We start from the raw sequence: 27,930 nt of genomic DNA, 5'->3' as shown, positions 1-27,930 counted from the left end.
CTTTATCCTATCTGGATCCAGGTCCTGCGGAAGTGATGGTAAAAGTGATTTAGGACTGGAGAGATGGCTTAGTGGTTAAGGCGTTTGCCTGTGAAGCCTAAGGGCCCAGGTTTTGTTACCTAGTACACACGTAAACCAGATGCACATGATGGCAGATGCTTCTGGAGTTCATTTGGAATGGCTGGAGGTCCTGGCGCGCCCATTGTCTCTCTCCTTCTCTCTAATAAATAAATAAAAAGTATTTTGGGGGGCTGGAGAGATGGCTTAGCGATTAAGCGCTTGCCTGCGAACCCCAATGGAGGCTCGATTCCCCAGGACCCACGTTAGCTAGATGCATGCGTGTGGAGTTCGTTTGCAGCGGCTGGAGGCCCTGGCGTGCCTATTCTCCCTCTCTCTATCTCCCTCTTTCCCTCTCTGTCTGTCGCTCTCAAATAAACAAATAAAATGTTTTAAAAAAAATCATTGTTTCGGGCTGGAGAGGTGGCTTAGCGGTTAAGCGCTTGCCTGTGAAGCCTAAGGACCCCAGTTCGAGGCTCAGTTCCCCAGGTCCCACGTTAGCCAGATGCACAAGGGGGCGCACGCGTCTGGAGTTCGTTTGCAGAGGCTGGAAGCCCTGGCGCGCCCATTCTCTCTCTCTCCCTCTATCTGTCTTTCTCTCTGTGTCTGTCGCTCTCAAATAAATAAATAAATTAATTAATTAAAAAAAGTCATTGTTTGGGCTGGAGAGATGGCTTAGCGGTTAAGCGCTTGCCTGTGAAGCCTAAGGAACCCCGGTCGAGGCTCGGTTCCCCAGGTCCCACGTTAGCCAGATGCACAAGGGGGCGCACGCATCTGGAGTTCGTTTGCAGAGGCTGGAAGCCCTGGCGCGCCCATTCTCTCTCTCCCCCTATCTGACTTTCTCTCTGTGTCTGTCGCTCTCAAATAAATAAATAAAAATTAAAAAAAATCATTGTCTTAAAAAAGGTGATTTATCCTTTCGAAGTTTGTTGTGATTCACTCTGGGAGCTCCCAAACAGCACGGTAGCTAAAGGCAGTGAGGATGTGGTCCTTCAGATCATGGACTACAACTCCCAGCATGCTTCGAGGGTCTCCATCCCAGTCTCGCGCGATGCGACGCGTTCTCGGAAGGTTTTATTATCCAGGGTGCCGGGGCCCTTGGCAGCGCTCTGGGGTCGGTGGAGCGCGTAGCTACGGTTGCAGCAGCTCTCAGGATGGCTCGGATCTGGACTTCTCCGCTTCCTCTCGGGAGATTTGGCTTCTCGGAGCCTCTTTAGTGCCGGAGTTCGGGCCGCAGGCAGCAGGGCGGCAGCCGGAGAACAGGTGACAGTCGGCAGGCCTGGGTGCTCCCTGGGATCAGCCGATGCCCATCTGGAAGGGCACGCTCCCGGCCCTTCCACGAAGGCTGGGGTTGGGGATCCTTCCATGCTTTTCCCTTCACCCTGACCCCGGCTCGGAGCTCCGCGGGGACCTCCCCATGTCTCACAGGGTCCCCCACTGGTGCTTCCCTCTGGAGGCTCCCTCTCGGAGCTTCTATCTCGAGTCACAACCTAACATCCCACACGGGTAATGCCTGCCATGTCTTACACTCACCTCGGATGCTGCCAGTTATCTGGCCTTGTCTTTAGTGTGAACCTCAAGGTGTGGGAGAGTCCATTGGGTCTGACCAGGCCTTTCAAATCCTAGTGGCTTTGTTTGGTATTTCCCGAAGGAAAGACGTGTGGGGGGGGGAACATCGAGGGAAAGGGGAAGGGTCAGGGGTACCCTCCACCACCAGGATGGCTGTATTTTTATTTTCACTTTCAGTAAAGAACAAACTGGCTTACTCTTTGGGCCCAATCATATTTTTCATGGGTGATTTGACTTTCTTGGAGGCCTTGTTTTAACTCCCCTGTAAAATGGGATGAAGCTACCTATCTGCCTTGCAGAAGGACCACTTGCCCATGGCCTTGAACAAACATTTGAGATAAATAATACCTTTTTAATACAGCTTTACAGTGTGGCTTCAACTGTTAAAAGACAAGTTTCAGATAGGCTTAGTGGCGCAAGCCTTTAATGCCAGCACTTGGGAGATACAGGTAGGAGGATCGCTCTGGGTTCGAGGCCAGCCTGAGACTCCATAGTGAATTCCAGGTCAGCCTGGGCTAAAGTGATACCCTGCCTCGAAAAACCAAACAAAGACAAGTTTCATGTAAATGCTGTGAATATTAGACAGTAATAGCGTCCCTGCCGTGCTGCATAGCGTGTGACTGAGTGAAGAGCGTGAAACGAGCCATCAGTGGGGAGTACGTGAGTGTGGAGGACCTCCTTTGGTGGACTCTGAAGAGCTATACCAATGCTGGCTGTTTGTTGTCATTAGAACCTCTGGATGGATTCTTCCTGGGAAGCTTTGCTCATTTGCAGCCGCTGGACAATGTCGCTCATTAACATCTGTCTGTCAGCATAGTCGCAACATCATTTCACTGTGGTAAGGTGTTTTCACCTAGGGTCTTAGCTTTGCCCTCAGCTAATGGGTATGGTGAACCCTTGGATTTTATCTTTTGGGGGGCAGGTTTGTGACTCATTGCTTCATGTGAGTGTGTGTGTGTTTCAACCGTGTTAACAAGCCATAAGTCTGTGTTCCTTAAAAAAAGGCCCTGGAGTGTCCTTTGGTGTTGACCGTAAGAAAATGCCGTTTGTTATTTTTATTAGGTGTCAGGGACTCATCTCCGAATTCTGTATAGAAAGACCATCTGGATCCCAGTTTTTCAATGGCTTCAAGACAACCAGAAGTGCCTGGTAAACAATTCTTTTTGGTCAAGTCATGCTTTGCCCTTTGTGTTCTAGGGTGCACAGAACTCATTTTACATTAACAGTTATTTTCCGCCACTACTTAGATTTAATAGGTCGTCATCTTTTTAAATATTATAGCTGGGCGTGGTGCCTTCCACCTGTTATTCCAGCACTGAGGCTGAAGTAGTAGGAGGATCTCTGTTGAGTTCAAGGCCAGCCTGAGTTCACAGAGTGAGTTACAGGTCAGTCTGGACTAGTGAGATCCTGCCTCAAAAAAAAAAAAAAAAAAAATCTCATTAATCATTACACCAGCCATAGTGTTAACCCATGTTAATCCTAATGTAAGAGAGAAGAGTCATTTCACAAAAGTGTATGACAAATGTATTATTTTGTATCAGGAGAATTCTTATTTGTGCCAAATAATAAGAATTGCGGAGTTGTATAGTTCTTATAAAATGTGCTAGAGTGATTAAATTTATCCTTTTTGGGGGACTGTAGGGATAGGATAGAGATCTTTGCCTGGCTTAATGCTAAATTGAACCTAGGTGTGAAAACGTTTGCAGCAACATGCAGTAGTTCTAGGTGTGTGCTGGGCAGTTATGTCTGTATTTCTGAAGTCCTTGATTGTTCTTGGACTGTTCCCAGAAGGGAAGGTGATTTAAATTTTTTTCAAAATTGTTTTATTTATTTATTTATTAGAGATAGAGGGGTGGAGAGAGAGAAAGAGAAAGAATAGGCACGCCAAGGCCTCTAGCCACTGCAAACCAATTCCATATGCATACACCATGATGTGCATCTGGCTAATGTAGGACCTGGAAAATCGAACCTGGGTCCTTAGGATTCACAGGTAAATGCTTTAACCACTAAGCCATCTCTTCAGCCCAGGAAGGTGACTTTTTTTAAAAGATTATCTATTTATATTTTAGAGAGAGAATGGGTGCACCAGGGCCTCTAGTCACTGCAAAGGAACTCCAGACGCATGCGCCACCATGTGCATCTGGCTTACATGGGACCTGGAGAATCGAACCAGGGTCCTTAGGCTTTGCAGGCATGCGCCTTAACCGCCAAACCATCATCTCTGCAGCCTGGGAATTTGATTTTTCAATCAGGTCTGAGTTGTTGAGTTTCTGATTCTTGGTAGTCCTGGTGCATGTCTCTGACAGTTACTATGAAGTTTAAGCAAGTTTTTGAAAATGTGAGTTAAAAGTTGCTAAATCTGCAGTGACTGCTCAGAAATTTTTGGTCTGTCGTGGTAGGAATATATTTTCTGGTAAATAGCAGCTGATTGAGCGTGGTTATTTTTAGGAAGGCCATTGAGATGGTTGTGAACAGTTGTTTCCCCATTGAGCGGATTAATGGACGTCTCTGCCACATCTCCTGATAGGATTCAGACCCAGTTCTTGTTGCTCACATCCCTCATGTGTGTTTGTCTTTCATTGTTGCTGGATGACCATGAACTCCTTGTAAGCACCCGGCGCTATCGTGTTCGCGCTTTGGGCTAATGCTTTGTCATGTGGGGAGCATGGAGGGCTGGCTCAGGTTGTGCACCCTGGCTTAGGTGTCTGCCTCACATCTATCTGCTCACTGGCATCCTGATTCTGGGCAAGTTGCTTATGCTGTACACCAGTTTCCTGAACTGGAAAATGAGAAGAATGTTTGCTTAGTGAGAATTAGGAATGAAGAGTGAGGTAATTTTTACTCGCTTATGTGCTTGTTTAATGGAAATATAATGGGCATATCATAAATTCATCCACTGGATGTGGATAATTTAATGGCTCTTAGTATATTCCCAAGGTCATGTACCTATCAAAATAATCTATACTCACAGAGCATTTTCTTTACCCCAGAAAGAAAGCTGTGCCTGTTAGCCGTCACACCTCATGCCCTCTCTTCCTAGCCTCTGGCAGCCAATAATCCTCTTGGATATATTAGTAATTATTATTAGTAGTAGTAGTCATATGGGCACTGCTTGTTCCCCTTGCTGTTTAAAGGAAGCTTTTGTTGGTTGACGGCCAGGCAGGTCATTGTCTTGGAGAGTGTGATTATGTAACTTTTACAGTGGGGAAATGTCACATTGTAGGCAGGTTCTGGCATTAGGTCTGACATGACGTGATTAGCAGACCAAACAAGTGAACCTTGCTCCCTGGTCTGGCAGGGCTGAGAGTGTCCTTGAAGCAGGGTGCCTGTATTGCAACAGAATGTTCCGGCAGTCAGTTCTAGTGGACAGGCGTGGCAGGATCAGCAGACCGTGTTTTATGAGTGCTTGTCGACAGTGTCTGGGGTGGCAATGTTTAAATCATCCAGAACTAGAAATGATGACATTCGACATACTGTCCTAAGTACTCGTCTTAGAGCTGTTCTCATGGGCGAGGCGTGGAAGGCAGAGGGTTTGCTGTCAGACCTTGATCAAGCCTGAGCTAGCTGTTTCTGTGTGTGTGAATTTAGGCAAATTGGTTCACCACTGGGGAGATCATTTCTTCATCTCTCCGAGAGAACAGTGGCAGGTGTGGTACCACACACCTGCGGTCCTAGCCCTTGGGAGGCTGAGGCAGAAGCATCTTGAGCTGAGGTGAGAGACCCTGTCTCCCAGGATGGGGAGGGGGCAAGGACAACAAGATATCCTCAAGGACCTCATTTTCTCCTCAGTCTTACATCAGTTGAGAACTTCACCACTGTGGTCAAGACGGCTTACGTAGCATAACCACATATGAAATTTGAAATGCGATAGGTGTGCGCTTTCATTCCACATTGTTCTTGAAACCACATGACTTTTCTTTGGTAAATTTAAACTTGAGATTCCTTAATCTCAATGGCCTGGTGTGGTGGTGCACACCTGGAATCCAGCAGGAGGATTGCTGGAGTTTGAGGCCAGTGTGGTCCAGCTACATAGTCAGTATCAGCTAGCCAGGGCTACATAGCAAGACTCAACAAACAAAACACAACAAACAAAAAACCCCCAAAGTCACTCAGAAGGTTAAGTGTAGAATCCAGTACGTTAGAGTAGAGGAAGAAATTAGTACGGCTCCCTTCCCTCGAATGGGTTAACTGGGCCAAATAAGCTGTGCTTGCATCCCAGAGTAAGTCTCAGAGCTGTCCTGCCTGCAGGTTAATTTAAAGCTACTAGTATAGTCAGTTGCAAAACCCATGTTGACAGGTGTCTCTGTTCTTAGCTCTTGGGCCTAGTGGGCCTCTAGGCAAGATGTCCCTGCCCATCGGGATGTGCCGCCGGGCATTCAGCTATGATGATGCCCTCGACGACCCTGCGCCCATGACTCCTCCTCCATCGGACATGGGCGGCATCCCTTGGAAGCCAGTGATTCCAGAGCGCAAGTATCAGCACCTTGCCAAGGTACCTGACCCAGACCACTGCTTCTGGCAGACTCACCCTCCTTTGTTCTCCGATACCTGCTCCAGAAGCCTCCAGTGGCTCCTGTGCCCACCCACAGCATTGGGCAGTGACCACTCCCTCGTCTGCTCTCTGCACCATCTTAAAAATTCAAAACAGGGGCAGTCATGTCTTCTGCACTCCTGTACCCTACTTCCCCCATCGCAAGTCCAGGCTTTTGAACTGTAGGATCCAAGTTCTTCACGAGGTCTTGTCTGCCTCCTCCCAGTCACCTAGCCCCATAAGTTACTAAGATCCTGCTCCAAGTGTTTGTTTCCCGGTGCTCAGGTGACTATGAGGTGCCATCCCATCCCATCCCAACCTCTCGTCCTCCCTCCCATTGTCCTTGCCAAACAAAGCTTGTGAGTCTACTCATCTCTTCTGTAAGACTTTAAAGTTAATTAATTTGCATGTGTGTACAGGGCCTCTTGCCTGTGCAAACGAATGCCAGAAGCTTGCACCTTTTTTTTTTTCCATCTGGCGCAGGTGGGCAGCTTGGGAATTGAACTCAGGTTGGCAGGCTCTGCAAGCAAGTGCCTTTAACCACTGAGCCATCTTCCCAGTCCTTCTGTAGGATTTTCCTGACATTTCCATTCTTCCCTATCACTTCTCCTGCTAAGCTTATAAGAGTACAGAAGAAATACTGGGCTTGGTGGTGCATACCTGTGTCTCCAGTACACAGGAAGCTGTGCAGGAAGACTGTACACCACTATGCTCAGTGTTTCTTCTGTATTCTTATTGGTTGGGAGGGTGGTAGGCTTCAGAGCTTCAAATTCAAGCTACTCCTGTAAAGTCTGTGTCGTCATATGGATGATACGTATCCATCGATACTGAATGGAGGTGACTATCATCCCTTTCCAAGTAGTTCTTCACTTCCCAGGTTAAAAATACTTGTAACTCCTTCCCTGAAGGCGTGTGTTGAGGTGTGTGACTCCCCTGCCCTGCTCAAGTGCTTCCTTACCTCTCTTGAACAGGTGGAGGAAGGAGAGGCCAGTGGCTCTCCCAATGCCGCGACCCCATCAGCGGCCACTGACAGTGCAGACAAGGTCCCTGTGGTGAAGGCTAAAGCTACCCATGTCATCATGAATTCTCTGATTACAAGTAAGCACCCTTGAGTCTTGGTGGAGAGTGAAATGGGATGGGAAAGAACTTTGGCCTCCTCCTACCCAGCTTCCCTAGCTGCTGGAGGTGATTTGCAGACACACATGCGTGTATGCGCGTACGCAGTGCACACACACACTTTATATATATAGTTTACTTTTATTTATTTATTTATTTTGAGATAGAGCCTTACTGTGTACTCCAGTCTGGTGTCTGGCTTTGAACTTGTAGCAAACCTCTTGCATCAGTCTCTGGAGTGCTGTGCCACCACGCATAGCTATTTAAACATTTTGTCATTTTTTTTTTTTTTTTTTTTTTGGTTTTTCGAGGTAGGGTCTCACTCTGGTACAGGCTGACCTGGAATTAACTATGTAGTCTCAGCATTTTGTCATTTTTGTTAATATATGTCTCTCTCTCTCTCTCCATATGTATGTCTATATGTGTGTGTGTGTGTGTGTGTGTGTGTGTGTATATATATATATATACATGCATACATACATACATACACACACACACACACACATACACACATATATGGGCAGTACTGATTCAAGACCTTTTGCATGCTAAGTAAGTGCTCTACCTGTGAGCCACATCCCCAAATTTGGTTTTACTTAGTAGCTCCAAGTTGTCAACCACCAGGAAGAGAACCAGGCTTTGGAGCCTCACATGTTTTTAGGTTCTAGAAAATATCATTGGTGTTTCTAATGAGGCCAAATAAGAGATCAGGCATTTTTATAAACAAATTAAAAAAAAAAACCTTCTAAAGTTCTTCTTTTCTTTTTCTTTTTTTTTTTTTTTTTGGTTTTTCGAGGTAGGGTCTCACTCTGGTCCAGGCTGACCTGGAATTAACTCTGTCATCTCAGGGTGGCCTTGAACTCATGGCAATCCTCCTACCTCTGCCTCCCGAGTGCTGGGATTAAAGGCGTGCGCTACCACGCCCGGCTCAAGTTCTTCTTTCTTAAGGGCCAATGTAGTTAGTGTGGGAAGTAACTAGGGATCAGACACATGGCCTTGTGTTAGCTGTAATGCTTGTACCAGGGGTGAGGTGCCTGGACGTCCTCGATGGAAGTGACCAGTGACCAGACACACGGCCTTGTGTGTTAGCCATAATGCTTGTCCCAAGGGTGAGGTGCCCGGATGTCCTCGATGGAAGTGACTGGTGATCAGACACACGGCCTTGTGTGTTAGCCGTAGTGCTTGTACCAGGGGTGAGGTGGCTGGACATCCTTGATAAAAGTGACCGGTGATCAGACACACAGCCTTGTGTGTTAGCCATAATGTTTGTACCAGGGGTGAGGTGCCTGGACGTCCTCAGTGGAAGTGACCGGTGATTGGACACGTGGCCTTGTGTGTTAGCTGTAATGCTTGTACCAGGGGTGAGGTGCCTGGATGTCCTCCTTGTTTGCTTGTCTGCAAGTCAGAGTTCTTGCTGTTTTTCGAGGTAGGGTCTCACTCTAGCTCAGGCTGACCTGGAATTCACTATGTAGTCTCAGGGTGGCTTTGAACTCACGGTGATCCTCCTACCTCTGCCTCCCAAGTGCTGGGATTAAAGGTGTATGCCACCACGCCCGGCTTTTCCACAGAGATATTTTTATTGCTGTGTAATTCTAGGGAATCGTCAGAGTCCTCCAGTAAGCCTGTGTACCTTAAAAAAATGTGCTTGCAAATGATGAAATTCCCTTTGGAGACAGCCCCATGCCATCGGAGACTGCTGTAAATATGATCAGATGATGAAAGGGCCACCTGCCAGGAGCTATTTTAAAGAATAGGAGAACCATTTAAACATAAACACAGACAAACACACACACCCATGCACACACTGCCTCCTGCCTCTTACATGCCAAGAACTTTTGATGTTTTTAGTCTTTAATTTTAAAAATACAGCTTCAAGTTGGGCGTGGCGGTGCACACCTTTAATCCAGCACTATAGGGAGGCAGAAGTAGGAGGATTGCTGTGAATTCAAGGCCAGCCTGAGTCTATATAGTGAATTCCAGGTCAGCCTGGGCTAGAGCAAGATCCTACCTCTAAAAATAAAACAACCACAAAAACAGCTTTATTTAAAATCCTAGTATTGATGTACCATAACTCATTAAATTCCTTCTTTTATTTAAAATTTTATTTATTTATGTGTGCCCATGTGTATGGATGTACCAGTGTCTTGCTGCTGCAAATGAATATCTGTCTGCCTTTACATGGGTGGCTGAGGAATTGAACCCAGGCCTACATGCAGGCTTTGCAGCAAGTGCATCTAACCAATGAGCCATCTTCTCAGCTCCATTAAATTCCTTAATATTGAAAATACCTTTTTTTTTTGCACTGAAGTTACGTATTTTAACAGGTTTACATGTAATATTCATATATAAAAAACTTGGGGCTGGAGGGATGGCTTAGCAGTTAAGCGCTTGCTTGTGAAGCCTAAGGATCCCGGTTCGAGGCTCGGTTCCCCAGGTCCCACATTAGCCAGATGCACAAGGGGGTGCACACGTCTGGAGTTCGTTTGCAGAGGCTGGAAGCCCTGGCGCGCCCATTGTCTCTCTCTCCCTCTATCTGTCTTTCTCTGTGTGTCTGTCGCTCTCAAATAAATAAATAAAAAATTAAAAAAAACCCCAAAAACTTGAAGTGCTTTTCTCCAATTTAAAATCTAAAGAATTAAAAAATGAGGTATTCAACATAACTCCACACCAACATTATACACTTTGAAAAAATACAAACAGGAATATTACAAACTTATGCAGCAATAAATTACTTCACACCATGCAATAAAAAGTACATTAATCAAGCCAGGCATGGCAGCGCACGCCTTTAATCCCAGCACTCAGGAGGCAGAGGTAGGAGGATCACCATGAGCTCGAGGCCACCCTGAGACTCCATAGTGAATGCCAGGTCAGCTTGGGCCAAAGTGAGACCCTACCTCAAAAAAACCGAAAAAAAAAAAAAAAGTACATTAATCAAGATACACAAGCATTTGTAGGTTCTAAATTGAAGGACTTTTTTTCTCTGCAGAATCCTTAAAACCTGTGGCACTTAAAATTTGTTAGTCTTTCTACTGGGAGGTAAATTATACACAGTGATGGAAAAGATGGGCAGACCAGTTGTCTATTAAGAATCATTCCAGCTTTGTTCAACAATGGCCAAAACTCTTTTCTCATTTTCCTGATAAAGCTGCGCTGCCTGGCTGTTGGTGGGACTGTTTGGATTCGGTTCATCCAACAGAGACTGAATTGAAGTTACTATAGAAGATACATCATATGTTGGACTCCGTCAATTCTGAAGGATATCTAAACATATGCTACCATCAGCATGCACATTTGGATGAAACATTTTGTATAAAAACCTAACAGTTGGTAGTTTATTTGGATATTCTTCAGAAAATTGTTTTACTAGTTTAAAAGTGCCAGTACATCTTCAAAGGGCAGCCCTTCTGGCCCAAATACAACTGCATCCCACTGTATAATGTAGTTTTCAGATGGTGTACCCCTGACCCTCACAGGTGGGTCCTTTTGCAATCACATAAAATTCCTCATGAGCTTCCTCCCGGCCAGGGTTGACATATTCCACAGCAGCCCTGTGGTCCGTCTGCTTAAAAAGAGACTTGGGCTGGAGAGATGGCTAAGCAATTAAGGCGCATGCCTGTGAAGCCTAAGGACTCAGGTTTGATTCTCCAGGTCCCATGTGAGCCAGATGCACATGGTGGCATATGCATCTAGAGTTTGTAGTGGCTAGAGTCCCTGGTGTGCCCATTCTCACTCTCTCTCTCTCTCCCTCTCTCTGTCTCTAATAAATAAATAAAAATAAAATCTTAAAATTTTTTTTGATGTATTTGTGATTTTTTTTTTGTTTCTTTTTTCATTTTTATTTTTTTCCAGATAGGGTCTCACTTTCTAGTCCAGGCTGACCTGGAATTCACTATGTATTCTCAGGTTGGCCTCAAACTCACAGTGATCCTCCTACCTCTGCCTCCCCAGTACTGGGATTAAAGGCATGTGCCATCATGCCTGGTTTCTTTGTTTCTATTTTGGATGGAAAGGTATTACTAGAAGGGCAATGACGAAACATAAAGTCCATCTGGTATTGAGACTTTGGGTCCATGGTTGCCACATTCCTGTATGTAGAGATATATTATGAAATTTGTATATTAGGCAAAAATTCAGATATCATTCATTCCATAGTGAAGGTGGCTTATGAAATAATCAGGTCAGACTAAAAGAACATTGAGTGTCAACTGGGCCAGGCACAGTGACATGTAACTCACACTTAAACTTGGGATCTGGGTTAGTTCAAGGCAGGTAGTTAGTTCTGTGAATCTGGATGGTTCATTGGTGTCAGGTAGTGTGAATGTGATGTTCACATTTGGCAAAGGTTTTTGTGAAAGAGTAGTCTCTCTTAGGAAGCTTGGTAATTTTAATTTGTATGAATGTCACCTGCCCTCTGTGTGCTGTTTTTATTTATTTGCATGTGTGTGCGCACCTGCATGTGCTTGCGTACGCGTGTATGCATATCAGAGTCTCTTGCTGCTGCAAAAGAATGCCCTTCTGAGGCTGGAGAGATGGCTTAGCAGTTATGGCGTTTGCCTGCATAGTCTAAGGACCCAGGGTCAATTCTCCAGGTCCCAAGCAAGCCAGATGCACATGGTGGTACATGTGTCTGGAGTTTGTTTGCAGTGGCTAAAGGCCCTGGCACACCCATTCTCTCTCTCTCTCTTCCTCCTTCTCTCTGTCTCAAATAAATAAATATAAATTAAAATATCTTAAAAAAGAAAGAATGCCCATCTGGCTTAATGTGGGTGGATGGGGAATTGAACCGGGGCCGGCAGGCTTTGTAAATAAGCACCTTTAACCACTGAGCCATCTCCCCATTCCTGTGCTGTTTTTTTTTTTTAATTTTTAAATTTTTATTAACATTTTCCATGATTATAAAAAAATATCCCATGGTAATTCCCTCCCTCCCCCCTGACACTTTCCCCTTTGAAATTCCATTCTCCATCATATTACCTCCCCATCTCAATTATTGTACTTACATATATACAATATCAACCTATTAAGTACCCTCCTCCCTTCCTTTCTCTTCCCTTTTTATCTCCTTTTTAACTTACTGGCCTCTGCTACTAAGTATTTTCATTCTCACGCAGAAGCCCAATCATCTGTAGCTAGGATCCACATATGAGAGAGAACATGTGGCGCTTGGCTTTCTGGGCCTGGGTTACCTCACTTAGTATAATACTTTCCAGGTCCATCCATTTTTCTGCAAATTTCATAACTTCATTTTTCTTTACCGCTGAGTAGAACTCCATTGTATAAATGTGCCACATCTTCATTATCCACTCATCAGTTGAGGGACATCTAGGCTGGTTCCACTTCCCAGCTATTATAAATTGAGCAGCAATAAACATGGTTGAGCACGTACTTCTAAGAAAATGAGATGAGTCCTTTGGATATATGCCTAGGAGTGCTATAGCTGGGTCATATGGTAGATCAATCTTTAGCTGTTTTAGGAACCTCCACACTGTTTTCCACAATGGCTGGACCAGATTGCATTCCCAACAGCAGTGTAGAAGGGTTCCTTTTTTTCCACATCCCCGCCAACATTTATGATCATTTGTTTTCATGATGGTGGACAATCTGACAGGAGTGAGATGGAATCTCAATGTAGTTTTAATCTGCATTTCCCTGATGACTAGTGACGTAGAACATTTGTATAGATGCTTATATGCCATTTGTATTTCTTCCTTTGAGAATGCTCTATTCAGCTCCATAGCCCATTTTTTAAAAATTATTTATTTATTTATTTGAGAGCGACAGACACAGAGAGAAAGACAGATAGAGGAAGAGAGAGAGAATGGGTGCGCCAGGGCTTCCAGCCTCTGCAAAGGAACTCCAGACGCATGCGCCCCCTTGTGCATCTGGCTAACGTGGGACCTGGGGAACCGAGCCTCGAACCGGGGTCCTTAGACTTCACAGGCAAGCGCTTAACCGCTAAGCCATCTCTCCAACCCAATAGCCCATTTTTTGATTGGCTTGTTTGATTCCTTATTATTTAACTTTTTGAGTTCTTTGTATATCCTAGATATTAATCCTCTATCTGATATATAGTTGGTGAAGATTTTTTCCCATTCTGTAGGTTGCCTCTTTGCTTTTTTCACTGTGTCCTTTGCAGTACAAAATCTTTGTAATTTCATGAGGTCCCAGTGATTAATCTGTGGTTTTATTGCCTGAGCAATTGGGGTTGTATTCAGAAAGTCTTTGCCAAGACCAATATGTTGAAGGGGTTCCCCTACTTTTTCCTCTAGCAATTTTAGAGTTTCAGGTCTGATGTTAAGGTCTTTAATCCATTTGGACTTAATTCTTGTGCATGGCGAGAGAGAAGAATCTATTTTCATCCTTCTGCAGATATATATCCAGTTTTCCCAACACCATTTGCTGAAGAGGCTGTCTTTTCTCCAATGAGTATTTTTGGCATTTTTATCGAATATCAGCTATAGCTACTTGGGCTTACATCTGGGTCCTCTATTCTGTTCCACTGATCTACATGTCTGTTTTTGTGCCAGTACCATGCTGTTTTTGTTACTATGGCTCTGTAGTATAGGTTAAAATCAGGTATGGTGATACCACCAGCCTTATTTTTGTTGCTCAGTATTATTTTAGATATTCGAGGTTTTTTGTGATTCCAAATGAATTTTTGGATTGTTTTTTCTATTTCCATGAAGAATGCCTTTGGAATTTTGATAGGGATTGCATTAAATGTGTAGATTGCTTTAGGTAAGATTGCCATTTTTACAATATTGATTCTTCCAATCCAGGAACAAGGGATGTTACTCCACTTTCTAGTGTCTTCTGCAATTTCATGCATGAGTGTTTTAAAGTTCTCATTGTAGAGATTCTTTACTTCCTTTGTTAGGTTTATTCCAAGGTACTTTTATTTTTTTTTTGTTGCAATTGTGAATGGGAGTGATTCTCTGATTTCATCCTCTGTGTGTTTGTTGTTAGCATATATGAAGGCTACTGACTTCTGTGTATTTACTTTGTATCCTGTTACATGGCTGTAGGTTTTGATCAGTCCTGTGCTGTTTTTAATTACATTAATTAATTTTGGTTTTTTTTTAAATTTTTATTAACATTTTCCATGATTATAAAATATATCCCATGGTAATTCCCTCCCTCCCCACCCCTACACTTTCCCGTTTGAAATTCCATTCTCCATCATATTACCTCCCCATTACAATCATTGTAATTACATATGTACAATATCAACCTATTAAGTATCCTCCTCCCTTCCTTTCTCCACCCTTTATGTCTCCTTTTCAACTTACTGGCCTCTGCTACTAAGTATTTTCATTCTCACGCAGAAGCCCAGTCATCTGTAGCTAGGATCCACATATGAGAGAGAACATGTGGCGCTTGGCTTTCTGGGCCTGGGTTACCTGACTTAGTATAATACTTTCCAGGTCCATCCATTTTTCTGCAAATTTCATAACTTCATTTTTCTTTACCGCTGAGTAGAACTCCATTGTATAAATGTGCCACATCTTCATTATCCACTCATCTGTTGAGGGACATCTAGGCTGGTTCCATTTCCCAGCTATTATAAATTGAGCAGCAATAAACATGGTTGAGCATGTACTTCTAAGGAAATGAGATGAGTCCTTTGGATATATGCCTAGGAGCGCTATAGCTGGGTCATATGGTAGATCAATCTCTAGCTGCTTTAGGAACCTCCACACTGTTTTCCACAATGGCTGGACCAGATTGCATTCCCACCAGCAGTGCAGAAGGGTTCCTTTTTTTCCACATCCCCGCCAACATTTATGATCATTTGTTTTCATGATGGTGGCCAATCTGACAGGAGTGAGATGGAATCTCAATGTAGTTTTAATCTGCATTTCCCTGATGACTAGTGACGTAGAACATTTTTTTAGATGCTTATATGCCATTCGTATTTCTTCCTTTGAGAACTCTCTATTTAGCTCCATAGCCCATTTTTTGATTGGCTTGTTTGATTCCTTATTATTTAACTTTTTGAGTTCTTTGTATATCCTAGATATTAATCCTCTATCAGATATATAGCTGGCGAAGATTTTTTCCCATTCTGTAGGTTGCCTCTTTGCTTTTTTCACTGTGTCCTTTGCGGTGCAAAATCTTTGTAATTTCATTAGGTCCCAGTGGTTAATCTGTGGTTTTATTGCCTGAGCAATTGGGGTTGTATTCAGAAAGTCTTTGCCAAGACCAATATGTTGAAGGGGTTCCCCTACTTTTTCCTCTAGCAGTTTCAAAGTTTCCGGTCTGATGTTAAGGTCTTTAATCCATTTGGACTTAATTCTTGTGCATGGCGAGAGAGAAGAATCTATTTTCATCCTTCTGCAGATATTTATCCAGTTTTCAAAACACCATTTGCTGAAGAGGCTGTCTCTTCTCCAATGAGTATTTTTGGCATTTTTATCGAATATCAGGTGGCTATAGCTACTTGGGCTTACATCTGGGTCCTCTATTCTGTTCCACTGATCTACATGTCTGTTTTTGTGCCAGTACCATGCTGTTTTTGTTACTATGGCTGTGTAGTATAGGTTAAAATCAGGTATGGTGATACCACCAGCCTTATTTTTGTTGCTCAGTATTATTTTAGATATTCGAGGTTTTTTGTGATTCCAAATGAATTTTTGGATTGTTTTTTCTATTTCCATGAAGAATGCCTTTGGAATTTTGATAGGGATTGCATTTTTTTGAGGTAGGGTCTCAGTTTAGCCCAGGTTGACCTGGAATTCACTATGTAGTCTCAGGGTGGCCTTGAACTCATGGCTGTCCTCCTTACCTCTGCCTCCTGAGTGCTGGGATTAACGGTGTGTGCCACCATGCCCAGCTATGCTGTTTATTTATTTATTTGAGATCGACAGACAGAGAGAGTGAAAGAGGCAGAGAGAGAGAGAATGGGCACCACTGTAAGCGAACTCCAGATGCATGTGCCCCCTTGTGCACCTGGCTTACGTGGGTCTTGGGGAATCAAACCTTGAATCAGGGTCCTTAGACTTCACAGGCAAGTGCTTAACCACTAAGCCATGTCTCAGGACCTGTGTTGTGTTTTTAAATGCAAAGATGTCATAGTGTCTTGAGAGGAGGTAATATTTCTTCAGTATCCCTTTAGAACAACCTACTTTTTTTATTCTTTTTTTTTTTTTTTTTTTTTTCAGGTACGGTCTTGCTCTAGACCAGGCTAGAGCTGGATAGCATTATTATTCTGTGTATTTGACTTGGGTTTTTTTGGTGTATGTGTGTGCTCATGGCTTATGCATGTATATATGCATGGCTCATGTGCCAAGGCTGTCCGATGTCCTCTATGTCTATTCAAACTTATTTTCTTGAGGCATACCTGTATACCTAGAGCCCAGGCTGACTTGGAATTCACTATGTAGTCTCAGGGTGGCCTCAAACACATGGCAATCCTCCTACCTCTGCCTCCTGAGTGCTGGGATTAAAGGTGCATGCCACCATGTCCAGTTTTTGATCTTGTTTTTTTATTTATCTATGACAGAGAGAGAGAAAAAGCAGCAGGGCCTCTGGCTACTGCAAACAAACTCCAGATACATGCATTACTTTGTGCATCTGGCTTTATGGTTTTATATGGGTATTCACTGGTAACCAAACCTGGATGGACAGGCTTTGTAAGAAGGTACTTTTAATTATTGCTTTTTTTTTTTTTTTTTTTTGCTTTATTTATTTGAGGGAGCGAGAGAGAGAATGAGAGAGAGAGAGAGAATGGATGTGCCAGGGCCTCCAGCACTGCAAACGAACTCCAGACACATGTGCCACCTTGTGCATCTGGCTTATGTGGGTCTTGGGAAATCAAACCTCAGTCTTTTGGCTTTGTAGACAAATGCCTTAACCACTAAGTCATCCCTCCATCCCAATTGTTGCTTTTTTTAAAAAAATTAAATATTTTTATTTATTAGAGAGAGATACTGAAATACTGAGAGAATGAATGGGCATGCCATAGCCTCCAACCACTGCAAACAAACTTCAGATGCCTGTGCCACCTTGTTTGTGCATTTGGGTCTATGTGGGCACTGGGGAATAGAACCTGGGTCCTTCACTGCTTTTGAGTGTGGTGTGAGGGAGGACTCCTTTTTTTTTTTATTTTTTAAATTTATTTATTTGAGAGAGAGAGAGAGAGAGAGGGAATGGGCATGCCAGGGCCTCTTGCCACGGCAAACAAACTCCAGATGCTTGTGCCCCCTTATGCATCTGGCTTACGTGGGTCCTGGTAAATAGAATCTGGGTCCTTTGGTTTTGCAGGCAAATACTTTAACCACTAAGCCATCTCTCCAGTGCAGAGTTCACTTGTAAGGGAACATTTGTGTGTTTAGAATTCCTGTCTACTCTTCTTTTAACACTCCCACTCATCAGTGTGATCTGCCTCTAGGGGAACGGTGGATATCAGCATGTCCTCCCTGGCTTGTAATGGGTTCAAGGGAATGGACAATGACTGTAATCTCCTCTATTTCCAGAACAGACTCAGGAGAGCATCCAACGTTTTGAACAACAGGCAGGGCTGAGAGATGCTGGATACACCCCCCACAAAGGCCTCACCACTGAGGAGACCAAGTACCTCCGAGTGGCAGAAGCACTCCATGTAAGCTTGTCCTTCGGGACTTTGCAAAAATAAAACCCTTACCTTTCACAGCTTGAAATATGGCTGCAGTTTCGAAGCCACTAGCTTAGCTGCCTGGTAGCTGTGGAGAATGGTGGGAAGAGAAGGCTGGTTTAGTCCTCCTGTGGTGTCTCCTGGCTGGAGGCTCTAGAGCTCTTGGCTTCAGATTTTGTTCACTTGCAAGTCTGTAAAGTGAGTTTTGCTTGGTCCTATGTACAAGGATCCTGGGGTCTCAGCTCACAAATGAAGTGTGAGAACCTTGTGAACTATAAGACAGACGTGGGTTGTTTTCCAGGTTGATGAGTATGAGGGAGGGAGAAGGGACAGTTGGCTGGATAGCATCATCATGCTGTGTATTTGACTTGGGTTGTTTTTGGTGTATGTGTGTGCACATGGCTTATGCATGTATATGTGCATGGCTCATGTGCCAAGGCTGTCAGATGTCCTCTATGTCTATTCAAACTTTTTAAAAAAGTATTTATTTATTTATTTAATTTTTATTAACATTTTCCATGGTTATAAAAAAATTATCCCATGGTAATATCCCCCCCCTTTCCCCTTTGAAATTCCATTCTCCATCATATTACCTCCCCATTTCAATCATTGTTCAAACTTATTTTCTTGAGGCATACCTGTATACCTGGAGCTTGCTGATAGACTGGCTGACTCGTGAATGCCAGTGATAAGAATTCCCCCTGTCAGTGTTGGGGTTACAGGTGTGCACAGCCATACCCTGCCTCTTATGTGAGTGCTGGAATGAAACCCAGGTTCTGATGCTTTGCACAAGCACTGTTACCCATTGAGCCACTTTCCCACACCCCTGTGTTCAATTACTTAATTACTTATTACCTATTTACTTGAGACAGGGTCTCTCTATGTAGACTGGCTGAATTGGAACTCACTTTGTATTTGTAGACCCAGGCTGGCCTTGGACTTGTGACAGCACTCCTATTCCTGCCTCTGAGTTTTGGGATTAAATGTGTGTACTACCATGCCCATACCCAGCTTATACCTTTTGTTATTTTTCTATTTTTAAAAAATATTTTATTTTATTTATTTGAGAGAGAAATAGGCAGGAAGAGAGGGAGAGAGGGGGGGGGATTGGGAGGGAGAGAATGGGCGCACCAAGGCCTCCAGTTGCTGCATATGAACTCCAGATGTGTGCACCCCCTTGTGCATCTGCCTTACATGGGTCCTGGGGAATTGAACCTGGGTCCTTTGGTTTTGCAGGCAAAAGCCTTAACCACTTAGCCATTTTTCTATCTCTGTTATTACTATTGTTATTGTTTTGGTTTTTTGAGGTAGGATCTCACTCTGGCTCAGGCTGACCTGGAATTCACTATGTAGTCTCAGGGTGGCCTCAAACCCTCAGTGATCCTCCTACCTCTGCCTCCGTAGTGCTGGGATTAAAGGCATGCGCCACTACGCCTGGCTTTTATTATTATTATTATTTATTTTTATTTTATTTTTTAAAAATTTTATTAGCATTTTCCGTGATTATAAAAAAATCCCGTGTTAATTCCGTCCCTCCCCCCCCCCCCCACTTGGCTCTTGTTATTTTTGACGTAGGGTCTCATTGTAGCCCAGGCAGACTTGGAACTCAAACTCCCAACAATCCTACCTCTACCTCCCAAGTGTTGGGATTAAAGGTATGCATAACCATTTTCAGCCACCCCTAACTTTTCCAGATGAGTCTTGCTATGTAGTTACTGCTGGTCTCAAACTCATGATCTTCTTGCCTAAACAATTTTAATGAGTAAAATAGTTCCTAATGACTTTCTTTTTGAGACCACCACTTAAAAAAAATATTTATTTATTTATTTGAGAGAGAGAAAGAGGCAGACAGAGAGAGAAGGAAAGAATGAACACACCACGGCCTCCAGCCACCACAAATGAACTCCAGATGCATGCCTCCCCTTATGCATCTGGCTCATGTGGGTACTGGAGAATCGAACCTGGATCCTTTGGCTTTGCAGGCAAAGGCCTTAACTGCTAAGCCATCTCTGCAGCCCCCCCTTTTTTTTTTTTTTTTTTTTTTTTTTGGTTTTTCGAGGTAGGGTCTCACTCTGGTCCAGGCTGACCTGGAATTAACTCTGTAGTCTCAGGGTGGCCTTGAACTCATGGTGATCCTCCTACCTCTGCCTCCCTAGTGCTGGGATTAAAGGCGTGCGCCACCACGCCCCGGCGACAGCCCCTTTTTTTGTTCTTGAGGCAAGATCTCCCACTAGTCCAGACTTACCTGGAACTCACTGTAGCCCCAGGCTGATTGCAAACTCAGCAGTCCTACCTCAGCCGCCTGAGTGCTGGCACTAAAGGCGTGTCCCGCCACACCCAACAAGAGTACTGCTTTGTGCTGAATCATGCTGCATGGTTATGAAGCCCTTGCATCTTTTTTTTTTTTTTTTTTTTTTTTTAGGTATTGTCTCTCTCTAGCCCAGGCTGACCTGGAATTTACTATGTAATCTTAGGGTGCCTTTGAACTCATAGTTCTGCCTCTCAAGTGCTGGGATTAAAGGCATGGTGCCACCATGCCTAGCCCCTGCATCTACTTAATTTTCACATTAGCCCTTAGGGTAGATAGTGTTCTCTTCACTTGGTAAATAGAAAAGAGGATGAGGTCCAGGGCCCAAGCCATCACAATCCCTGAGCTCAGCAATTCCCAAGTGACTCTGTCTGAGGGAGTCAGATTCTCCTGAGACAGGGTGAACTGGCAGAGGTACAGACACAGCTAGTAAACCTGGACTACCTTCTGTCAGCAAGGCTGAGGGCCACAGATCATATTGCAGGCTTCTGGAGTGTGTGACAGGCCTTTGGGCACAAAAAGCATTGTAAGGGAGACTGTGTACCAGGTGGCCTGTGGGTGGGGATTCAGGGCATCATGGATGGGTTCCATTGTGTAATGAGCATTCCACATGATTCTTGTGCAGGCCAAGTTTAAAAGCTGTTGCTGTGAGGGATTAATGTTGGGCTGGTGGCCATTTAAGCTTTCAGACAAGACAGATGCTTCCAGAGAGGAGCGTTGTCAATTAGTCTTTGATACTTGACCAAAAGCCTTCCATGACAGTTGTCAGTCAGAATTCCATTTGAGTTGTAGTTGTTGTTCTTTTTGTTTTGTTTGTGTGTTTTTTGGTTTTTCAAGGTAGGGTCTCTCTGTAGCCCAGGCTGACCTGGAATTCGCTATGGAGTCTCAGGGTGGCCTCGAACTCACGGTGATCCTCCTACCTCTGCCTCCCCAGTGCTGGGATTAAAGGTGTGCACCACCACGCCTGGCAAGGTCACCTTCTTAATGGTAATGTTGCTCAGCTCCTTTTTTTAAAAAAATTTTTTATTAGCATTTTACATGATTATAAAAAAAATATCCCATGGTAATTCCCCCCCCCCCCCCGCCACTTTCCCCTTTGAAATTGCTCAGCTCCTTTTTACATCCTGTCACAGGAGTAGAACTGGAGGATAACTGAAGTGTTCATGTAACTAGCCCCATCTTGTAGCACTTTGCTAACTTACACATATTGATTGGTTGAGTGGAAAATTCAAGCACAATCATTTGGAATGTAGCTTGGGCCAAGCAGTGCATATCACACATGGAAAACAGACAAACTGTATTGTAAAGGCCTCCTGACTGCTGCTGGGGACATTTTCCCAGTGCTCAGGAGTGGCTGGTTATGGGAGAGAAGAGGGAGAATGGAGCAGGTTCCCCAGAGGAAGATTTTCACTAAAAAGGATTGGCTTTGAAAGTCGGAGATGGGAAGGGGTTATGCCTATGGAAGACACAGTGAGGGGAGAGTTCAAGGCCTGCTTAAAAGACCCTAAAGGCTTGCAACTTGAGACTCTCCTACTCAATGACTCGAGTTTCCTGAAAGTAACAGCTTTTGGTACAGAGACAACTTGTGATGTTTTAGAATGCCTAAAGTTCCTTAGGATGATGAAGTTTCACCCAATATGGTAAAAACAAAGGATATATATATCTCTTTTGAAAAGTACTTTGAGAGAGAGAGGGAGAGAGAGGGAGGGAGGGCGCACAAGAGAGGAGCAAGAGAATATGTGGGTGTGCCAGAGCTTGCAAATGGACTCTAGATGTTTGTGACACTTTGTGCATCTCGTTTTAGGTGGGTACTGGGGAGTTGAACACAGCTGGCAGGCTTTGCAAGCAAGTACCTTTAGCTGCTAAGCTATCTCCCTGGCCCTACCAAAGGAAAAGAATATGTGGCCTAAAATCATTCTCCCTGCTTTTCCTTGTGCCTGAGGTTAAGACAGGAGCGGAAGTGTGTGTGTCCAGGTTTTGTATATGACATCTCTGTCAAATGCCTCTCTCCTACATCTAAACAGAAGCTGAAGCTGCAGAGTGGAGAGAGAACGAAAGAAGAGCAGCAGCCTGCTTCTTCCCAGTCCACCCCGAGCAGCACCCCTCACTCGTCCCCTAAGCAGAAATCCAGGTGAGTACTTCCTAGATGCTTCAGAGTCAGTGTGCTGCAGAAAAGCGCTGCTTAGACAAGCTTGGGCCTAGTCTGTGGTTTCCGACTGGAGGCACTAGTTCCTAATCTTCTTTTTAAGATACATATGATATTTTATTTATTTATTTAAGCACGCGAGAGAGGCAGATAGAATGGGTGCACCAGGGCCTCTAACCACTGCAAATGATCTCCAGATGCATGCACCCTCTTGTGCATCTGGCTTATGTGAGTCCTGGGGAATTGAACCAGGGGTCCTTAGGCTTTGCAGGCAAATGCCTTAACCACTAGGCCATTTCACCAGCCCCTAATCTTCTTTTTAAATAGTTACTTACGGCTGGAGATTTGGCTTAGTGGTTAAGGTGCTTGCCTGTAAAAAGTGTAAAGACCCGGCTTTGATTCCCCAGTATCCACGTAAGCCAGGTGCACAAGGTGGCACATGTGTTTGGAATTTACAGTGGCTGCAGGCTCTGGCATGCCCTCTCTGTTTCTCTTTCATAAATAAATAAAATGTTAATATTTATTATTTATGAGAGAAACAGAGAAGAGAGGATATATGTATGTGTATGGGCACTCAGAGCATCTGGCTTTATGTGGGTACTGGGGAATCAAAGCCAGGCCGTAAGGTTTTGCAAACAAGTGCTAATCTTGTTTTTTTGGTCTGAGATACTTACCAAAGTTGCCAGGGATGCATCAGGTGTTTTGTTCTGTGTTCCAGAGGCTGGTTCCCCTCTGGTCCCTCCGCAGCCTTACCTGGCTCAAATCTCAGCACCATGGATCCTGGAAGCGGGAATGATGGGAACTCATCAGATAAATGGAGCTTCTTTGGACCAAGACCGCTGCAGAAATCTGATTCTGGTAAGACAGTTCCTTCAGGCAAGAAAGCAGCGCAGCCCACACTGTGCAGAAGTGCTCCCTGGTGATGCTGTGACCTTACGTTCCCTGGTTTGCTTCTGCAGGAGGCTTCACCATCCAGACCTACAAAGGGGCCCAGAAACCCTCTCCCATGGAGCTGATGCGTGCCCAAGCCTCCCGAATGGCCGAAGATCCAGCCATCTTAAAGCCACCCAAGATGGACATCCCAGTGGTAGAAGGGAAGAAACCAGCACCGAGGACCCATAATCTCAAGCCTCGTGACTTGAATGTGCTCACCCCCACTGGCTTCTAGCACGCGCATCCTATCCCAGGACTCTCCTACTTCACCTTGGCTCTGACATAGGAATGATATATTTTTTCAAACCCTCTTAAATGGAGGCTAATTGAATTCTGAGTAACATTAGTGCAAAGCTTGTCCTTGTGTGAAAGAAACCATTTTGTATTGTTTTCAAGTTAGAGGGAAAAATGTCCGTGATAATGTTTGGGGGACCGCATGACCAATTTATATCACTCATCTTAGACCAGAACTTTGATCTTTGTTTACCTAGGTAAATGATGGTTACACTATTCCAGCACGAGTCTTCCTGATTTTTTTAACCTGATCAATACATGAGCATTAGCAAATCATGGCACAGGGGTCTGAACTGACCCACCTGCACTGCTCTGGCTCTCTTGACATGCTCCGGCCTTGTCAGCTATGGGAGCGAAGACCTGCTTTCCAGCCAGAGACCCTCTCTCTAAACTGATTTTTGGTCATCCTGATGGGTCACTTGATCCTGCAGCCAGCTCTGTATGCCTCTTACTGCCAGTGGAGTTTGCAGTTGGAGGGCTGCTGATGTGTCACAGAACAAACAGTATAGTCTTGTGTAATTCTCTTGCACTTTAATATCCAATTTAGCCAGGCATGGTGGTGCATGCCTTTAATCCCAGCACTTGGGAGGCAGAGGTAGGAGGATCACTGTGAGTTCGAGGCCAATGTAGGAGTGCATAGTGAATTCCAGGTCAGCCTGGACTAGAGTGAGACCCTACCTTGGAAAAACAAACAAAAAAGTCCAATTCGGTTGAAATAGTCCTAAGGGCGAAAACTGAGGAAAATTCAGTCTACTAATTTGGTATTGGTAAATGGATCCTATTTTTTATTTTCTTTAGTACTGGCAATTGAACCCAGGGTATGCTGAACCACTGAGTACCACCCTTAGCTCATGGGTGTTGTTATTATCATTAATTTTTTTAAACAAGATGGTTGGATTATAGATTAAAGTCCATGTGAAATTGGTGTCATCTTATTTTGATTTCTTTGTCCAGGTCAGGGCCTGGAACTTAATATAGATGAAAAATTCAAAAATTTTCAAGAAAGCATTTTCTACCAAAATGAGCCTCATAGCTTATGCAACACTTCTTACTGAGAAAAGAAATAAAAACTGTCTTTTAATCACTGTACATGTATGTCCATGTATATTGAACAGACTGTCTGATATTTGCTGGGTTTTGTTTGGGGTAGTATGTTGTTTACATAAGGAGCTAACTTTTCTCATAGTGAAGCCCTGGAGTCTAAAATTGTCAAAAAATTAATTTATTTGTGTTATATCTCTTATATTGACAATAAAAATCCTTACTACTTTCTCAAATGTGTACACCTTTTCTGTCTTGTTAAGAATAGCCATCCTGAGATGAGCGTGGTGGTGCATGCCTTTAATCCTAGGATTTAGGAGGCAGAGGTAGGAGGATTACTATGAGTTCAAGGCCATTCTGAGACACTACGTAGTGAATTCCAGGTCAGCCTGGGTGAGAGTGAGACTCTACCTTAGAAAGCAACAAAAAAAGAATAGCCATTCTGAGCTAGGTGTGGTGGCACACGCCTTTCATCTCAGCACTTGGGAGGCAGAGGTAGGACGATCGCCATGAGTTTGAGGCCAGCCTGACCTGAGACTACAGAATGAATTCCAGGTCAGCCTGGGCTATCACCAGATCTTACCTCAAAAAAAACCCAAAAAACCCAAACGATAATAAGAGAGAACCAACACCCCAAGGTATCTGTCCTCTGACTTCCATATATGTGTGCCTGTATGCATACACAAAGTAAAAAAATTCAGGCACTTGTACCCAGCCCATAAATAATAATAATAATAATAATAATAATAATAATAATAATAATAAAAAATTATATGCAATGCAACCCTGCACAACTTCTCAGGACATGGGCATAACAGCAAGCCTCTCACACAAACTGCTAGCCCAGTCCAGGAAAAGCTCTTTCTCACCCTCAAGCCAAACCTCATAGTCCATAGTTCTCACTGCATTCAGGTCTTTCAACTCTGACCAGGATAGTCCATCAAGCTGTACTCACAGCACTTCAAGTAATCTCTTAGGCCAAGGTCTAAAATCCTTCCACATTTCTCTAGAAAAATCAGCATCTAAGGTCCAAAACCACACAGTCAGGTTTCAAGCATTAATGATACCATTTCTTGGTACCAACTTTACTGTTGTAGTCAGGTTCACATTGCTGGTGGAAAACACCTGACCAAGGGCAGCTTGTGGGAAAAAAGGGTTTATTTAGGCTTACAGACTCAAGGGGAAGCTCCATGATGGCAGGGGAAAACGATGGCATGAGCAGAGGGTAAATATCACCTTCTGGCTAACATCAGATGGACAACACTACAGGAGTGTGTGCCAGACACTGGCAAGAGGAAGCTGGCTATAACACCCATAAATCTGCCCCCAACAATACACTGCCTCCAGGAGGATTCAATTCCCAAATTGCCATCAGCTGGGGACTTGGCATTCAAAACACTTAAGTCTATGGGCAACACCTGAATCAAACCACTATATCCAATACCCACAGAAAGGCAGATGCACAAAGTGGCACATGCATCTAAGTTTGTTTGCAGTTCCTGGAGGCCCTGGTAAGCCCATTCTCTCTCTTTCTGTTCTATCTCTCTCTACTTGCAAGTAAATCAATCAATCATTCACACACCTTTAATCCCAGCATTCGGGAGGCAGAGGTAGGAGGATTGCTGTGAGTTCAAGGCCACCCTGAGAGCACACAGTGAATTCCAGGTCAGCCTGGACTAGAGCAAGGGCCTACCTCAAAAAAACAAACAAACAAACAAAAAAAATCACATTTAATTGTAAGAAATAATACAGGGATCACTTGAGTTGTCCCCAATGATAACATTTGCAAAACTATAGTATGGTATCAGGACCAAGCCACTGATATCTGTACTGTGAATAAGATACAGCATCTTTCCATTTCCACAGGGAGCACCCATGATGTTTTCCTGCAGTTACACCCATTTCTCTGATATATTTCCTCTTAGGACTCTGGCAACCACTAATGTGTTTTGCATTTGTCTGATTTTTCAAGAAAACATGGGATCCTTTGGGGTTGGATTTTTTTCTTTTCTTTTTAAAAATACTTTGTTTATTTGACAGAGAAAAGAGGGAGAGAGAATGAGTGTGCCAGGGCCTCCAGCCATTGCAAATGAACTCCAGATGTGTGAGCCCCCTTGTGCATCTGGCTAACATGGGTCCTGGGGAATAGAACATGGGTCCTTTGGCTTTGCAGGCAAGCACCTTAACCACCAAGCCATCCCTCCAGCCCTTCTTTTCTTTTGTTTTCAAGGCAGGGTCTCAATCTAGACCAGGCTGATATGGAACTCTGTAGCCCCAGCCTGGCCTCAAACTCATGGCAGTCTTCCTAGCTCAGCCTCCTGTGTGCTAGGAGTGAAGGTGTGTGCTACCACACCCAGCTCAGCTTTTTTTCTTTTATTTATTTACTAGTGTGTGTGTGTGTGTGTGTGTGTGTGTATGTGTGTGACAGAGAGAAAGAGAAAGAGAGAGAGAGAGAGAGAGAGAGAGAGGGAAGGAGGGAGGGGGAGAGAGAGAGAGAATGAATTTGGGCATGTTAGGGCTTCCAGTCCCTGCAAATGAACTCCAGATGCATATGTCACCTTGTGCATCTGGCTTACGTGGGTACTGGGGAATCCAACCTGGGTCCTTAGGCTTTGCAGGTAACCACCTTAACCACTAAGTAATCTCTCCAGCCCAATGTCTTTCTTTTCTTTGCTCCATATAATTCCTTAGAGATTCATCCAGGTGGTAGCTATGTCTCAGTAGTCTGTTCCTTTTTTTTTTTTTTTTTTTATTGCCTAGTGGTTTTCCATTACATAACTGTACCACAGTTTGTTTAATCATTTACCCAGTGAAAAACATCTTGGTTGTTTCTAGGTTTTGGCTATTGGAAAGAAAGTTGTATTAAAAAAACAAAACAGGGCTGAGGAAATGGCTTGGTGGTTAAAGCATTTGCCTGCAAAGCCTATGGACCCCAGTTCAATTCCCCAGGACCCACATAAGCCAGATGCACAAAGGGGTACATGTGTCTGGAGTTTGTTTGCAGCGGCTGGATGCCTTGGCATGCCCATTCTCTCTTTCTATCTTCCTTCCCCCCCCATAAATAAGTAATAAAATATACCAAAAAAATACAAGCTGGGCATGGTGGCGCATGCCTTTAATCCCAGCACGTGGGGGGGCAGAGGTAGGAGGATTGCTGTGGGTTCAAGGCCACCCTCAGAGTACAGAGTGAATTCCAGGTCAGTGTGGGCTGCAGTGAGACCCTACCTTGAAAAACCAAATATAACAAAAAACCCACCAAAACAACAACAAAACCATTCTGGCTGTTCACAATCATGGAAGTTAGCATAGTAAACTTGACA

General features: G+C 44.1%; 1 protein-coding gene and 1 pseudogene across 4 annotated transcripts; one reads left to right on the top strand and one right to left on the bottom strand.

Annotated features, from left to right (window-relative positions):
* Positions 1-1,138: 1,138 nt before the first annotated feature.
* On the top strand, positions 1,139-24,846 carry Kiaa1191 (KIAA1191 ortholog). 4 transcript variants are annotated; one of them, XM_004665027.2, is made up of 9 exons: positions 1,139-1,320; positions 2,357-2,464; positions 2,689-2,775; positions 5,940-6,118; positions 7,129-7,255; positions 17,752-17,876; positions 22,221-22,327; positions 23,061-23,200; positions 23,302-24,846. In XM_004665027.2, the coding sequence occupies exons 3-9, from the start codon at positions 2,748-2,750 to the stop codon at positions 23,508-23,510; spliced, it is 915 nt and encodes a 304-aa protein (XP_004665084.1). In that variant the 5' UTR covers positions 1,139-1,320; positions 2,357-2,464; positions 2,689-2,747; the 3' UTR covers positions 23,511-24,846. The 4 variants fall into 4 exon arrangements, with proteins under 4 accessions (XP_004665084.1, XP_045007907.1, XP_045007908.1 ...); XM_045151972.1 differs by lacking the exon at positions 2,357-2,464; XM_045151973.1 differs by lacking the exon at positions 2,689-2,775.
* Positions 10,359-10,810, bottom strand: LOC101604495 (annotated as a pseudogene).
* Positions 24,847-27,930: the final 3,084 nt, after the last annotated feature.

This window comes from Jaculus jaculus, chromosome 6 (genome assembly GCF_020740685.1).
Source record: "Jaculus jaculus isolate mJacJac1 chromosome 6, mJacJac1.mat.Y.cur, whole genome shotgun sequence".
Classification (NCBI taxonomy): Eukaryota; Metazoa; Chordata; class Mammalia; order Rodentia; family Dipodidae; genus Jaculus; species Jaculus jaculus.
This window is presented reverse-complemented; position numbering and strand designations above follow the sequence as displayed.